A 14,174-nucleotide genomic window follows, 5' to 3' on the forward strand; every position below is an offset into this window, starting at 1 on the left:
AACTTTAAAATATGTGTAGTAAAGTGTATACTTAAGTGAACAGCTCAAATAAATTTACAAATTTATATACCCATGTGATCACCATTCCAATTAAGATACAGAATAATTTTCTCTGGCTGGTGTGGCTCACTTGGTTGAGCATCATCACATGCACAGACTGTTTCAATTCTGGTCAGGGCACATGCCTGGTTATGGGTTTGGTTCCTGGTCTGGATGCATAAAGGAGACAGCCAATTGATGTTTCTCTCTCACATCAATGTTTGTCTCTCCCTACCTCTCCCCCTCTCCCTTCCCTCCCTAAAATCAATAACAACATATTAAAAAAAAAAAAGAAAAAGATACAGAACAATTTTTAGCACCTTGGATAGCCTTTTTAGTCTAGAAATTTGTGTCTTTTTAAAAAAAACTTATCTTTATTGTTGAATGTATTACAGATGTTCCTCATTTTTCCCCTATTTGACCCCCTCCTCCCCACTCACGCCCCCCTCCTGCTTTTCCCCACACTGTTGTCTGTGTCCATTGGTTATGCATGTATACATATAAGTTCTTTGGTTTATTTCTTCCCACCCTCCAACCCCTTTTCCCTTTGAGGTTTGTCCGTCTAACAACCGATTTGTACTTCTTAATCCCTTCACCTTTTTCACCCATTCCCCCAAACCCCCTTCCATCTGACAACCAACAAAATGTTCTCTGTATCTATGAGAATGTTTCTGTTCTGCTTGTTCATTTTGTTTGTAGATTCAATTGTCGATAGATATGTATTTATTGCCATTTTGTTTGTTAATATTTTTTTTTTTTTTTTTTTAATCCTCACCCGAGGACATTTTTCCATTTTTTGTTCAGGTAGAGTGGGAGGGAGAGAGAGGAACAGAGAGAGAGAAACATCGATGTGAAGGGACACATCGAGTGGTTGCCACCCGCACAACCGACCAGGGCCGGGGACAAACCGCAACCGAGGTATGCGCCCTTAGCGGGAACCGAACCCGGGTCTCTCAGGACCGCAGGCCGACGCTCTAACCGCTGAGCCAAACCGGCCAGGGCTGTTTGTTAATATTTTTTATCTTATTTTTCTTCAAGAAGATCCTTCAACATTTCATATATTAATAGTTTGGTGGTGATGAACTCCTTTAGCTTTTCCTTGTCTGGGAAACTCTTTATCTGTCCATCGATTCTAAATGACAGCTTTGCAGGATAGAGTAATCTTGGTTGTAGGTTCTTGCTTTTCATTACTCTGAATATTTCTTGCCACTGCCTTCTGGCCTGCAAAGTTTCTTTTGAGAAATCAGCTGACAGTCTTATGGGAACGCCCTTGTAGGTAACTAACTGCTTTTCTCTTGCTGCTGTTAAGATTCTCTCTTTGTCTTGAACCTTTTGCATTCTGATGATGATGTGTCTTGGTGTGGGCCTCTTGGGGTTCATCTTGTTTGGGACTCTCTGTGCTTCCTGGTCTTGTGTGTCTGTTTCCTTCACCAAGTTAGGGACGTTTTCTGCCATTATTGTTTCAAACAGGTTTTTGATTTCTTGTTCTCTCTCTTCTCCTTCTGGCACCTCCAAGATGCGAATGTTGGCACACTTGAAGTTGTCCCAGAGGCTCCTTACACTATCCTCCTTTTGGATTCTTTTTTCTTTTTGCTGTTCTGATTGGCTGTTTTTTGCTTCCTTATATTCCAAATCGATGGTTTGCTTCTTGGCTATACCTACTCTACTATTGAATCTGTGTAAATTATTCTTTATATCAGTTAGTGCCTCCTTCATTTCTGACTGGTCCTTTTTTATGCTCTTGAGGCCCTCCCCAAGTTCATTGAAGTTCCCACTAAGTTCATTGAGCATCCTTCTAAGCAGTGTTTTGACCTGTGCGTCTGTTAGGTTGCTTATCTCCATTTTGCTTAGTTCTTTTCCGGCAGTTTTGTTCTGTTCTTTCATTTGGGACCTATTTCTTTGTCTCCTCATTTTGGCTGCCTCCCTGTGTTTGTTTCTATGTATTACTTAATGAGAGGGTATGGGGCTAGCTGAGACCAGATGCTGCTTTTTTGAAAGAATTTAAGAAAACCTGAAGCAGGATCCAAGACAGGCCAATCCTATGGTAAAGCAAGTGGCAACAGCTTGGGTCGGCCTGAAAGTTGGGTGGGGTGGGGCAGACCCTCAGGGAATCACCAGGGCGGGGCTACCAGTGAAAGCCTGGTTGCTGGAGTCCCAGGGAAGGGCTCACCAAAGGAACAAAGGCCTCTGACATCACATCTGTCCAGGAGAAAGCTGCCTCTCCAGCCCTCGCTCCAATGCCAAACAACTCAGTTTTTCCCCTGTATGTCTCTGGTGCCTTTCAAGTTGCCTCCCCCACCCTGGAGCCTGGAGGGTGCGAGTCCGATAAGTCCGTGTGTGGGCTCTTTAAGAGGAGCTGCCTGGGGCTCCAGCTGCCTCAGCCTCCCTCAGCCTCAGTTCCAGCCAGGTTTTTCCAGTCTGAAATGATGGGGACTTCTCTTCCTGGCACTGGCACTCTGAGCAGGGCACCTGGTGTGGGACGGGGACCCCTCAGTCCTCAGGGAGGACCTTCCCAGCCGAGGTGCCCTCCTGATTTTTATCCGCCACACTTGGGTGTGGGACCAGCCCGTCCCCCTCCGCCCCTCCTACCAGTCTGGATGTGGCTGCTGCTTTAATTCCATAGTTGTAGGACTTCCATTCAGCTTGATTTCAGGCGGTTTTGAATGATGGTTGTTCTGTAGTTTAGTTGTAACTTCGATGTGGTTGTGGGAGGACGCAATACCGGGTTTACCTACCTGCCATCTTGACCGGAAGTCGATGAGAAATTTGTGTCTTAGTTTGAAGAAACTTTCCTGCATTATGTCTTTGATAATTTCCCCCCTTCTAGTTCCTCTTCTCATTCTTTCTGGAGTTACTGTTAGTCATGTTGAATATCCTGTGTGGATTCTCTTTTTGTCTTTTTTTTAAATCATTTTTTATTTTTCAATTACAGTTGAAATATTATGGTCTTTTGTCTTTTTGTGTCGTATTCTGGAACTTTTCTTTAACTTCCAACCCTTCTATCAGATTTCTCTATTTCAACTATTATTTTAATTTCCGAGAGCTTTTTCTTGGTCTCTGTTCTTTACATTGTCTTCTTTTATCTTTCTGAGAATATTAATTCTAGGTTTTTATCTTTCCTTTGTGCTACCCTGTTTCATTTTTCTTTACTTTGGTCGTGTTGGTCTCTGTCTTTCATGTTTCCTCTGGTGACTGATGCTCCTGGGCTCTCTGTTATATCGGAGAGTACGGCATTGGAGTCTGTTCAATGGGTAGTGGTCCAGTTCACTGTAAGAAGATCAAGTAGGAACCAGGCCCTTTGGTTGGAAGGTGCCCCAAGTGTCCTTCCTTACCTGCAAGGTTTTGTTGTTGCTATTTGTTTGTTTGCCTTTTCTTGGGATTGTCATTTCCTCCTGAAAAGACACGTCGTGTCACTAGTCACTGAAGACTAAAAGCTAAGCATTGTGACTGCTGAGTAAGGGGAGAGGCCTGAGGCTCTCACACTGCACTTCACATCCTGTTCTGAGCACAGCCCTCTCACTCTCTGCTGTGCCTCTTGTTCCAGGCCCGGGCTTCTCTGAAGCACATCAGCCACCCTCCACTTGGAAGAAGGAGAAGTGGAGACGCTGGCTCTCTGGGGTGCTCTTAAACTACTCTCGTTAGTGTTCTTTCGAACAGTTCTCCTTGTTTGGTTTGGTTTTGTTCCGCTTTTGATTCTCCAGTCTTCTCTCTTCCCCTTTCCTGAAGCCCAAAGCCTGCAGCTCCTGAGAAGTCCTGCCAGTGTGAATCAGCTGACTTCTCACGCGCTTCTCTGCAGGCACTTGGGCGTGAGCTTTCTCGATGCTCAGTTAGTTACCATTTGTGCATCCATCTTTCTCATTCTCTTTGTCTTTGTGGGTTTCTGTCTTTTACATTCTTACTCTTATTTATTTTAATTTATTTTATTTTTTTTATCCTCACCCGAGGACATCTTCCCATTTTTTGTTCAGATAGAGTAGGAGGGAGAGAGGAAGAGAGAGAGAGAGAGAGAGAGAGAGAGAGGGAGAGAGAGAGAAACATCGATGTGAAAGGGACACATTGAGTGGCTGTCACCCGCATGACCCAACCAGGGCCGGGGACAAACTGCAACCGAGGTACGTGCCCCTAGTGGGAATCGAACTGGGGACTCTCTGGACCACAGGCCGACGCTCTAACCACTGAGCCAAACTGGCCAGGGCTACGTTTTTACTCTTATTTTAGTGGGTCTTTAGAGGGGAATGAAGATGAACATGTATGTTCAATCAGGTATGTTTTTTCTGAAGGCGTGCCCACTTTCTGTTCTGTATTTGCTCTGGAATGTCTCTGAACTACCCTGTTGACACACACCCCATATGTTTAGCTCTTAGTCTTTTCCGTTTTTTTTGTTTTAATGGCAAGATGCTAGCTGGCCAGAGGTGCTAGATCTTTGTTCTGAAGCAACTTTTTAGAAGTTTCATAAGTTCATGTGAATTTGTGTCTTCTCCTTTAATCATTCCTTCTAGGGTTTCTGCTAGAGTTTTCCATGCCATTTTAATATTCCATTTCCTATCTTTTCTGAGCAGGGACTATTAATCTTTTTTTTTTTTTTCATTTTTGAGCCCACCTATCTTCATTGATATCAAGGGGCTTGGAGTGCTCTCTAACAATGAGTCAAGCCCTGGCCAGTGTGGCTCAGTTGGTTGGGCTTCATCCCATGCACCGAAAGGCTGCCGGTTCCATTCCCGCTCAGGGTACTTGCCTGGGTTGTGGGCTTGATCCCTGGTAGGGGGCATGCAAGAGACAGCTGATTGATGTTTTGCTCTCACATCAATGTTTCTCTCTTTCTCCCTCTCCTTTCCTCTCTCTTTCTAAAAACTCAATAAAACATTAAAAAAATATATTAAAAAACAAAAAAACTGCCCTGGCTGGTTTGGCTCAGCAGTTAGAGCTTTGGCCTGTGGTCCAGAGAGACCCGGGTTTGGTTCCCGCTAAGGGCACATACCTCAGTTGCAGTTTGTCCCTGGCCCTGGTTGGGTCATGTGGGTGGCAACCACTCGATGTGTCCCTTTCATGTCGATGTTTCTCTCTCTCTCTCTCCCTCCCACTCTATCTGAACAAAATATTGAAAAATGTCCTCGGGTGAGGATGAAAAACAAAAAACAAAAAAAACCCCACAACAACAAAAAAAGAAAACAGCCCTGGCCGGTTTGGCTCAGCGGTTAGAGCGTCGGCCTGCGGTCTGTAGAGACCCGGGTTCGGTTCCCGCTAAGGGCACGTACCTCGGTTGTAGTTTGTCCCCGGCCCTGGTTGGGTCGTGCGGGTGGCAGCCACTAGATGTGTCCCTTTCACATCGATGTTTCTCTCTCTCTCTCTCCCTGTCTCTCTCCCTTCCACTCTATCTGAAAAAAAAAATGGAAAAATGTCCTCGGGTGAGGATAAAAAAACACACAAAAAAACAAAAAAACTCCATAATGAATAGCTGATGGCTGCTGAGGTGTTAATTCACACATCAAAGACTTTTTCTTTAACAAAAAAGAAAAGAAGTAAACACAGGGCATTCCTGTTTTCAGTTCCTTTATATTGATTGGTACCTTGAACATTATTGACACAAGCTTATTTTCTTACTTTTTTTTAATCCTCACCTGAGGATATTTTTCTGTTTATCTTCAGAAAGAGTGGGAGAGAGAGAGAAACATACCGACATGAGAGGGACATACCGACTGGTTGCCTCCCACACGACCAGGAACGGACCACAACCGAAGTACATGCCCTTGACCGGAATCGAACCCATGACTCTTTGGTCCATGGGCTGTCGCTCTAACCACTGAGCATACTGGTCAGGGCAACACTTAAGGTTATTTTCATTATTATTATTTCCTCTCCTGATTGACTTTCTTTAGTTTCCTTTTCAAATAGTCAACTTGCAAGGGATTTTGAGATTTTCAACAGGATATTTGGTTAAGTGATAAGTGATGTGTTTAATTTAACACACATTTGTTGAATGCAAAGCACTGTGCCTAGTGATTCTGGACATGCAAAGATATTCAAGACATGATCCATACTCCAAATACTCAATTAGTTCAGGACAATAGCATTAACTAGCGGTTCTGCTACAGAGATAAATGCTGCAGTCTAAATGCAAGCCACGTATTGGGAGTAATGTAGAAGCAGTGACTGTCCTAGGTTGGGAATTGGAAGGGCTGGGAGAGGGGCAGGATTGGAGCTGAGTGTAGAGGGTAGAGGTCTAGACTTTCATGGATGTGGCAGGGAAGACGATCTCTAAAGGTAGACTTGGGAAATGCTCCTGCTCGTCAACAGCCACCTTAGTTACTCTTGTCACTTACATGCCTTTCAGAGTAGGTAAATGGTCAGATATATCTGGGGATTTATGAGCACTGCTTGTAATTCTAAATGTGCTTTTCTGTCTTAAGTTAATGCTGTTAGAGTGTCATCATGTTGATGTTGTTCTTCTAGCCGCCGGTTCCTATACATCGTTAATCTAGATGCCCCTTTCGAAGGTCACAGGAAGATCTCTCGCCAGAGCAAGTGGGACATTGGTGCTGTGCAGTGGAATCCTCATGATGGCTTTGCACACTACTTTGCAGCTTCGGTGAGTTTATTTAAGGAGTACAGGGAAAGGCTTTTAAATGTGTGGTTTGTATGTCCTATGTGGAGAAGAGAATGTAACCCTCATTTCTCAGGCAGAAAAGAGGTGTGGGTGGTTCTAAAAGGAAGATAGAGGCAAATCACAGACAAAATACAATTACTGGTATCATAGGTATCAGACCTTGTGTTTCTAAGAATTGAATTCAGATTTTCAAGGGGAATGGGTAGATGCCTATATTTCTGTGTGTGATGAGAACCTGTTTCCATTAGCAGCAATGGAACTAAGCAGTGACTCTGAAACATGTTCTGAGAGGGAACTAGTGAGCTCGTCTGTGGTTGACCTTCATTGCTTTCAGAGGGATCAGAAGAGTCCATTTGCCCTTTCACTCAAAGGAAGGGGTTCTTTCTTTATTGGGATTCATTAGATTGGTTAACCCCCTAAAATTTTCTTTTTTTTTTTATCCTCACCCGAGGACATTTTTCCATTTTTTGTTCAGGTAGAGTGGGAGGAAGAGAGAGGAACAGAGAGAGAGAGAGAAACATCGATGTGAAAGGAACACATCGAGTGGCTGCCACCCACACAACTGACCAGGGCCGGGGACAAACTGCAACCGAGGTACGTGCCCCTAGCGGGAACCGAACCTGGGTCTCTCAGGACCGCAGGCCGACGCTCTAACCGCTGAACCAAACCAGCTAGGGCAACCCCCTAAAATTTTATGTGCCTGTTTATGTATGTATTTTTCCAGGGATAAGATGCATACCTTTTATTAGGTTTTCTAAGTGACTCATGACTGAAAAAAGATTCTGGGCCAGTCATCTCTGGTACTGTTCCTCTATCAGCATTCTGTTTTCCTAGAGCACTTAGGGATCCCAACCTTTGGCTCCTTTTGCACTGGGCTAGAAGGATAGTATTTAAAAGAACCCTTCTTTTTTTTTTGATCCTCACCTGAGGATATTTTTACATTAATCTTCAGACAGAGCTGGAGGGAGAGAGGGAGGAAGAGAGAGAGAGAAACATTGATGTGAAAGAGATACATCGACTGGTTGCCACCCGCACGACCCCAACCTGGTCAGGGATGAAGCACAACCTAGGCATGTGCCCTTGCCTGGAATTGAACCCGGGACTCTCTGGTCCTAGGCGACACTCTTACCGCTGAGCCACACTGGCCAGGGCTAAAGGAACCCTTCTTATTGTCCAGGGGATGTGATCAGTCACAGTGCTGTCTGGGGCTTTTCTTATCAGGAATGGCAGTCTGTGAGACGAAAGCATCTGAGAAGATAAAGAAGAGCGATATTGTCAGCTTCAGAAGGAACAAAAAGCTGCTCTTTCCCATAATTTCCAAAATAGAATCTGACTACCTGACTTTAACTGTAGACGTGTATGAGGCAGGATGCTCTCTTTGTTGGCTTATACCTCAAGAGCTTTAGCTCCCCTCTCACCCTCAACCTCTGATCATTTGGTCCTGGGTTTCTCAACGCTGGTACTGTTGACAAGTAAGGCCACATAATTCTTCATGGTGGGGGTTGTCCTGTGCATTAGGAAATTTAGCAGTATTTCTGGCCCTCTCTCTACCTGCTAGATTCCTGTAGCATCTCCCTCATTGTGACAACCCAAAATGTCTCTAGACATTTGCTAAATGTCCCCTGGGAAGCAAAATCTCCCCTGCTGAGGAAACACTGGTGTAGGCTCACCCCTCAGTACTCGGTCCCAGTGGTTTAACACGGCATTTGATTAGGAGTGGTGAGGAAGGCAGTCCATGCCCTGCTTTTCTTTAAAGGCAATAATTTTAAAGTGAACATTTAGTGTCATTTATTGCATTCACAATGTTATGTGACTACCACCACTATCTAGTTCCCAAATATTCATCACTCCATTGTAAAACCCCTTACCAGTAAACAGTTTCTCTCCATTCCTCCCTCCCCACAGCCCCTGGCAACCACCTGTCTGTGTTCTGTCTTTATGGATTTATCTGTTCTGGATATTTCATATAAATGGAATCATGTAATATATGATCTTTTGTGTCTGGCTTCTTTATCCATGTTATATCAGTACTTCACTCCTTTTTATGGCTAAATAATATTTAAATGTATGGATAGACCACATTTTGTTCATCTGTTTATCTGCTGATGGATACTTGGGCTGACTTTTGTGAATAGTGCCGATATGAACATGTGTGTACATGTACTTTTTTTGAGTACTAGTTTTCAGTTATTTTTTTTGTTAATCCTCACTGGAGGATATTTTTTTCCATTGATTTTTAGAGAGTGGAAGGGTGAGGGGTGGGGGAGAGAGCGATACATCAATGTGAGAGAGACACATTGATGGGTTCCTTCCTGCACATACCCAGACCAGGGTTGGGGATTGAACCTGCAACCCAGGTATGTGCCCTTGACCAGAATTGAACCCATGACCACCCAGTGCTTGGGCTGACACTCTAACCACTAGTCATGCTGGCCAGGGCTGTTTTCATTTCTTTTTGGTGTATACCTAGGTGTGGCATTGTAGTCTGTGTTTAACTTATTGAGGAACCATAAAACTGTTTTCTACAGTGGCTGAACTGTTCTACAGGCCTACCAGCAATGCACGTGGGTTCCAGTTTCTCCATTGTCACCAAAATTTGTTATTTCCTGCTTTATTTAAAATTTAAAAAAATTATAGCCATCCTAGTGGGTGTAAAGTAGTACCTCACTGTGGTTTTGATTTTCATTTTCCTAATGACTAATGATGTTGAGCATCTTTTCGTGTGCATGTTGGCCATCTGTGTGTCTTTTTTTGGAGAAATGTCTATTCAAGTTCTTTGCCTATTTTTGTGTTGGGTTGTTTGTCTTTTTGCTTTTGAGTTGTAATAGTTCTTTTTATTTTTCTTTCTTTTTAAAAAAATCTTTATTGTTGAAAGTATTATAGCCCTGGCCGGTTTGGCTCAGCGGTTAGAGCGTCGGCCTGCGGTCCTGAGAGACCCGGGTTTGGTTCCCGCTAAGGGCACGTACCTCGGTTGCAGTTTGTCCCCGGCCCTGGTCGGTCGTGCGGGTGGCAGCCACTCGATGTGTCCCTTTCATGTCGATGTTTCTCTCTCTCTCTCTGTTCCTCTCTCTCCCCCCAACTCTACCTGAACAAAAAATGGAAGAATGTCCTCGGGTGAGGATAAAAAAAAGAAAGTATTATAGATGCCCCCCCCTTCCCTCCATTGACCCCCCTCCTCCCTGCTTCCACTCTCCCTTTTGCTTTCCCCAAACTATTGTTTGTGTCAATTGGTTATGCATATATGCATATAAGTGTAATACTTCTTTATATGTTTTTGACACTAGACCCTTGTCAGATATGTGATTTGCAAATATTTTCTCTAGTTATGCAGATTATTTTCACTTTATGTATTTGTTTTTTTATTGATTAATTCTTGAGAGAGAGAGGATGAAAAAGAGAGTGAGATAGAGAGAAACATTGATTTGTTGTTCCATTCATTGGTTGATTCCCGAATGTGCCCTAACCAGGCATTGAACCTGCAATCCTGGCACATAGGGATGATACTCCAACCAACTGAGCTACCTGACCAGGGCCTTTACACATTCTTGATAATGTCCTTTGATATAAAAAGTTTTAATTTTAATGAAGCTCAATTTATTGATTTTGGTTTTTTTTTTCTTTTTGAGCTTCAGTTGATTGATTTAGTTGCTTCATTTAGAGGAGACATGGTGAGGATACCTAGTGTATAGTGTGGTGGGAAGGAGCAGACGACAGGTTTGTTAAGGTGCCTAGTTCACGGAGAGGCACTAGCAGACCTTTTGGAAATGTGAGGGAATATTGTGATGAGAGGAATTTCTTTTCACTCCTAGTCCCATTGGAAGTTATTTTGAATCCTAATCTTTTCATAAGAAATCTTACCAATTTAGCATAGGGATCAAGCATTTCAGGATAAAGTTCTCAAAATGTTATGCATCTATATGACTCTGAGCTAAAATGAAAATCAGTCATATATATATATCAGTTCAGAAATTATTGTTGTTTCTTCTGGACCGTTTTCTCTGTGTCTTTCTGCTTCAGTCTTTAAGAAATTGTATGTAGGCCTATTTTAAGGAGTCTGGTATAATTTTGCCTTCTAGGACACCCTTTTGAATAATGTTTCTGTTCTTGTGCATTTCTCTTTTTGAAGTGTGGTAGGTTGACTTTAGCATTTGATAATGGGAAGAGTGAGCTAAAAAGTCTGGTGTGACAGCAGCTGGAGAGAGATGGCTATGTGACTTTCAGAATGGAGAAGAGGTTTCTCTAGTGGTCTGGGGACATCTCCATTACCCATAACCCACATGCTCAATCTGTAGGATCTTTTTTTTTATCCTCACCTGAGGACATTTTTGCATTTATCTTCAGATAGAGCGGGAGGAAGAGAGGGGGGAAGAGAAAGAGAAACATCGATGTGAGAGAGACACATCAAGTGGTTGCCACCTATATGACCCCAACCAGGGCCGGGGACAAACTGCAACCAAGGTATGTTCCCTTAGCGGGAACTGAACCCAGGACTCTCTAGTCCGCAGGTTGATGCTCTAGCTGCTGAGCCAAACTGGCCAGGGTTCAACCTGTAGGATATTTGTCATGAGAGTTTGTTTCTACATGACTTCCCTTTCTTGGCCTCAAGGAGATTGGGGTAAGAGCATATATTCTGATGTACTGCTTGCTGCCTTCTTTCCCTTGTTTCTTTTCAGAGTAACCAACGGGTTGACCTCTACAAGTGGAAAGATGGCAGCGGGGAAGTTGGCACAACCTTACAAGGCCATACTCGTGTAATCAGGTAGGCACAGCCCTCTATGGCTCCCTGGGCTATCTCACTTTGCCATAGTGCTTTGGGGAATGAAATGAAAACACCTGTCTCCTCCCACAGCTTGACTATATTTTGTTGGCCCTAGGTGGCTGTTAGGTTGTTAGCTTGTACTAAGGTGATGATTTTCACAGTGAAGAACACCTGGTATTTAGGAACCAGCATCCATGTAGTATTGAACCCAATCCCATAAAGTTCTTAGAAAAGTACAGAGTAAGGATTAGAGTTGATTTTTGCTGCAGGAGAGAGAGAAGTTATGTCAACAGAATCCCCAAGGTCACAGTCGGTGGTGCCCCAGAATAGAGACATCAGGGAGCAGCTTTTTTTTTTTTTTAACATTTTTTCTTTATTGATCTTAGAGAGAGGAAAGGAGAGAGAGTGCGAGAGAGAAACATCAATGAGAGAGAACATCGATTGGCTACCTCCTGCATGCTCCCCGCTGGGGATCAGGCCCACAACCTGGGCATGTGCCCTGACTGGGAATCGAACCGGTGACCTCTTGGTGCATGGGTCGATGCTCAACCACTGAGCCACACCAGACAGGCCATGGGAGCAGCTTTTTGCTTTCTCTGGCCACTGAGTCAACACATAAAACTCCTGTGTCACAGTCCGCTATTCCACTCAGACACACAGTTGCCTTCCACTCACACCTTCCAGTTGGCTTCTGGAGTGTTCCTTGGTCTATCCTTCCCCTGGGTCCCTGCTTCTGGGTGGGGGAGACTTGTTTTGGGAAGTAGCATAGGGAGTGCAGGAGGGGTGAAGTGGCCCTAGGAAGTGATGGGATAGGCCAGACCCCTGCCTGTGCTAACTGTGCATGCAGTATGTGCCTTCATAGGCCCGAGGGCAAGAGTAGGCCACCAGAGGCCTGCTGGCAACGTGGCGGTTTGCCCCTGCTTTTGGAGATGTTGGCTTTGCTCAACGTACCTGTGGTTGAGTCTGATTCAGAAAATGAGAAGTCAAACATTTTCCTTGTTTTGTCTGTACAGTTTGTGCCTGCATGTGTGTGTTTTAAGTTGAAACACTCTGTTTCTTTTTCGGGAGCAGTGTAGTATAGCTTGAGATGACAGGAAGGACCTGAAAGTTTCTTTCAGAGCTCTGTTCCCAAAGAACTTTGGAGATTCCAGCCTAAATCATGTTAAGAGCCCCAGTAATTGACTTTCTGAAGCCACTAGAAACTAAATCTGCCAATGCTTGGAAACCAGACTGAATTTTTTTCTCTTCCATATTCTGTTTATTTCTGTGTTCCCAGCGACTTGGACTGGGCAGTGTTTGAACCTGATCTCCTCGTTACCAGCTCTGTGGACACCTACATCTACATTTGGGATATCAAGTAAGAATGATTAAGAAGCATAACTACATGTTTGTGGGATGATTTGGTACCTTTGTTTTAGAGATCAGGTGTCTTAATTTGGTCCCCTAGATGCAAACCCTGAGACAAGGATACTTTGCAGATACGTTATTTAGAAGGTGAAGGAAAGGCTGTAGAGCAGCAGTTCTCAACCTGTGGGTTGCGACCCCTTTTGGGGTCGAACGACCCTTTCACGGGACGCCTAGGACCATTGGAAAAAACATATTTCCAATGATGATTCATAACAGTAGCAAAATTACAGTTATGAAGTAGCAACGAAAATAATTTTATGCTTGGGGGTCACCACAACATGAGGAACTGCAGTAAAGGGTTGCGGCATTAGGAAGGTTGAGAACCACTGCTGGAGAGGATGGAGAAGAGACAGGAGGGGGAAGGCCACCAATAGGGGTGCGTTATCCACCTGTGTTCCACTGTGGACAGGTGACGCTGAGTTTCACTGGGGACTGCTAGGTGCTAGTGTAAAACTCCCTCCTCAGAGGCGTCCAACCCCGAGGGCTAACGAAGTGGGGGTGTTGTTCACCGTCAGTCATTGCTTGTTCCCAGGGGCCTTAATTCCCTGGCACCTCAGTCCTGTCACAACAGTTCACAGAATGGACTTCAGCAGCTAGGGAGAGTTGTGGGCCAAGAACACAGGTGCTGGCACTTGGAAATCAGGCTGAAGTTGACTGAAGCGGCAGGTGGCGGTGGGGGAATTTTGATAGGCACAGACACACATCTGCTGCCGCAGGCAGTGCTGAGACACATCTGCTCGGTTCCTTACTTGCTCTTTGTGAGGCTTCAGTTCCCCATCTGTAAGAGGGTCCTGAGAGCCACCTGGTAGGGTTAGTCTTCCTGGGGTAAAGAGCACACACTCAGGGCCGGCGCCTTGCAGGTTCTTGCTAAACAACTCTTCCATTTTCCCTTTGCAGAGCACAGAGCCCTTTACCATAACAGTTAGTGGTGACTTCTAGAGGGTATAGTCTGTAGAGTCTCCCTGATGGGACACTTTTCCCCCTCACCAGGCTGCTCTATTCCCAAATGGCAGGGGCTTTGTGATATTTTACACTGAAAGGTGGACTATAGATAGAAGCCAAGCCAGATATTGGGTGTGACGGATCTGACTGACCAGACCAGAGAAAGGGATTCTTAGGGAGTAAGGGTATGCACAGCTGACATCTGCATCCTCTGCAGGTTAGCGCTTCAGAGGTGGTTAGTAAAGGCAGTGCCAGAGGGAGGAAAGGAGCACGAAATCCAGGGAAATGGGAGAGAGAAGCTTTTATTTATTTATTTTTTAATTGAATTTATTGGAGTGACATTGGTTCACAAAACCATACAGAGTTCAAGTGTACAACTCAACAAAACAGCATCTGTACACTGCATCGTGCACCCATTGTAAA

The 14,174-nt window shown here is 44.3% G+C and overlaps 1 protein-coding gene across 4 annotated transcripts in view; it reads left to right on the plus strand.

The window, feature by feature from the left end:
• Nucleotides 1–14,174, plus strand: part of WDR59 (WD repeat domain 59) — a 95,376-nt gene that overhangs the window by 16,271 nt on the left and 64,931 nt on the right. For all 4 annotated transcript variants that reach the window (XM_036275254.1, XM_036275251.1, XM_036275252.1 and 1 more), the window contains exons 3-5: nt 6,490–6,625; nt 11,317–11,402; nt 12,679–12,759. In XM_036275254.1, coding sequence (XP_036131147.1) covers nt 6,490–6,625; nt 11,317–11,402; nt 12,679–12,759 — 303 coding nt within the window. The remainder of the gene's footprint in view (nt 1–6,489; nt 6,626–11,316; nt 11,403–12,678; nt 12,760–14,174) is intronic.

Source organism: Molossus molossus, unplaced genomic scaffold (genome assembly GCF_014108415.1).
Source record: "Molossus molossus isolate mMolMol1 unplaced genomic scaffold, mMolMol1.p scaffold_m16_p_21, whole genome shotgun sequence".
NCBI lineage: Eukaryota > Metazoa > Chordata > Mammalia > Chiroptera > Molossidae > Molossus > Molossus molossus.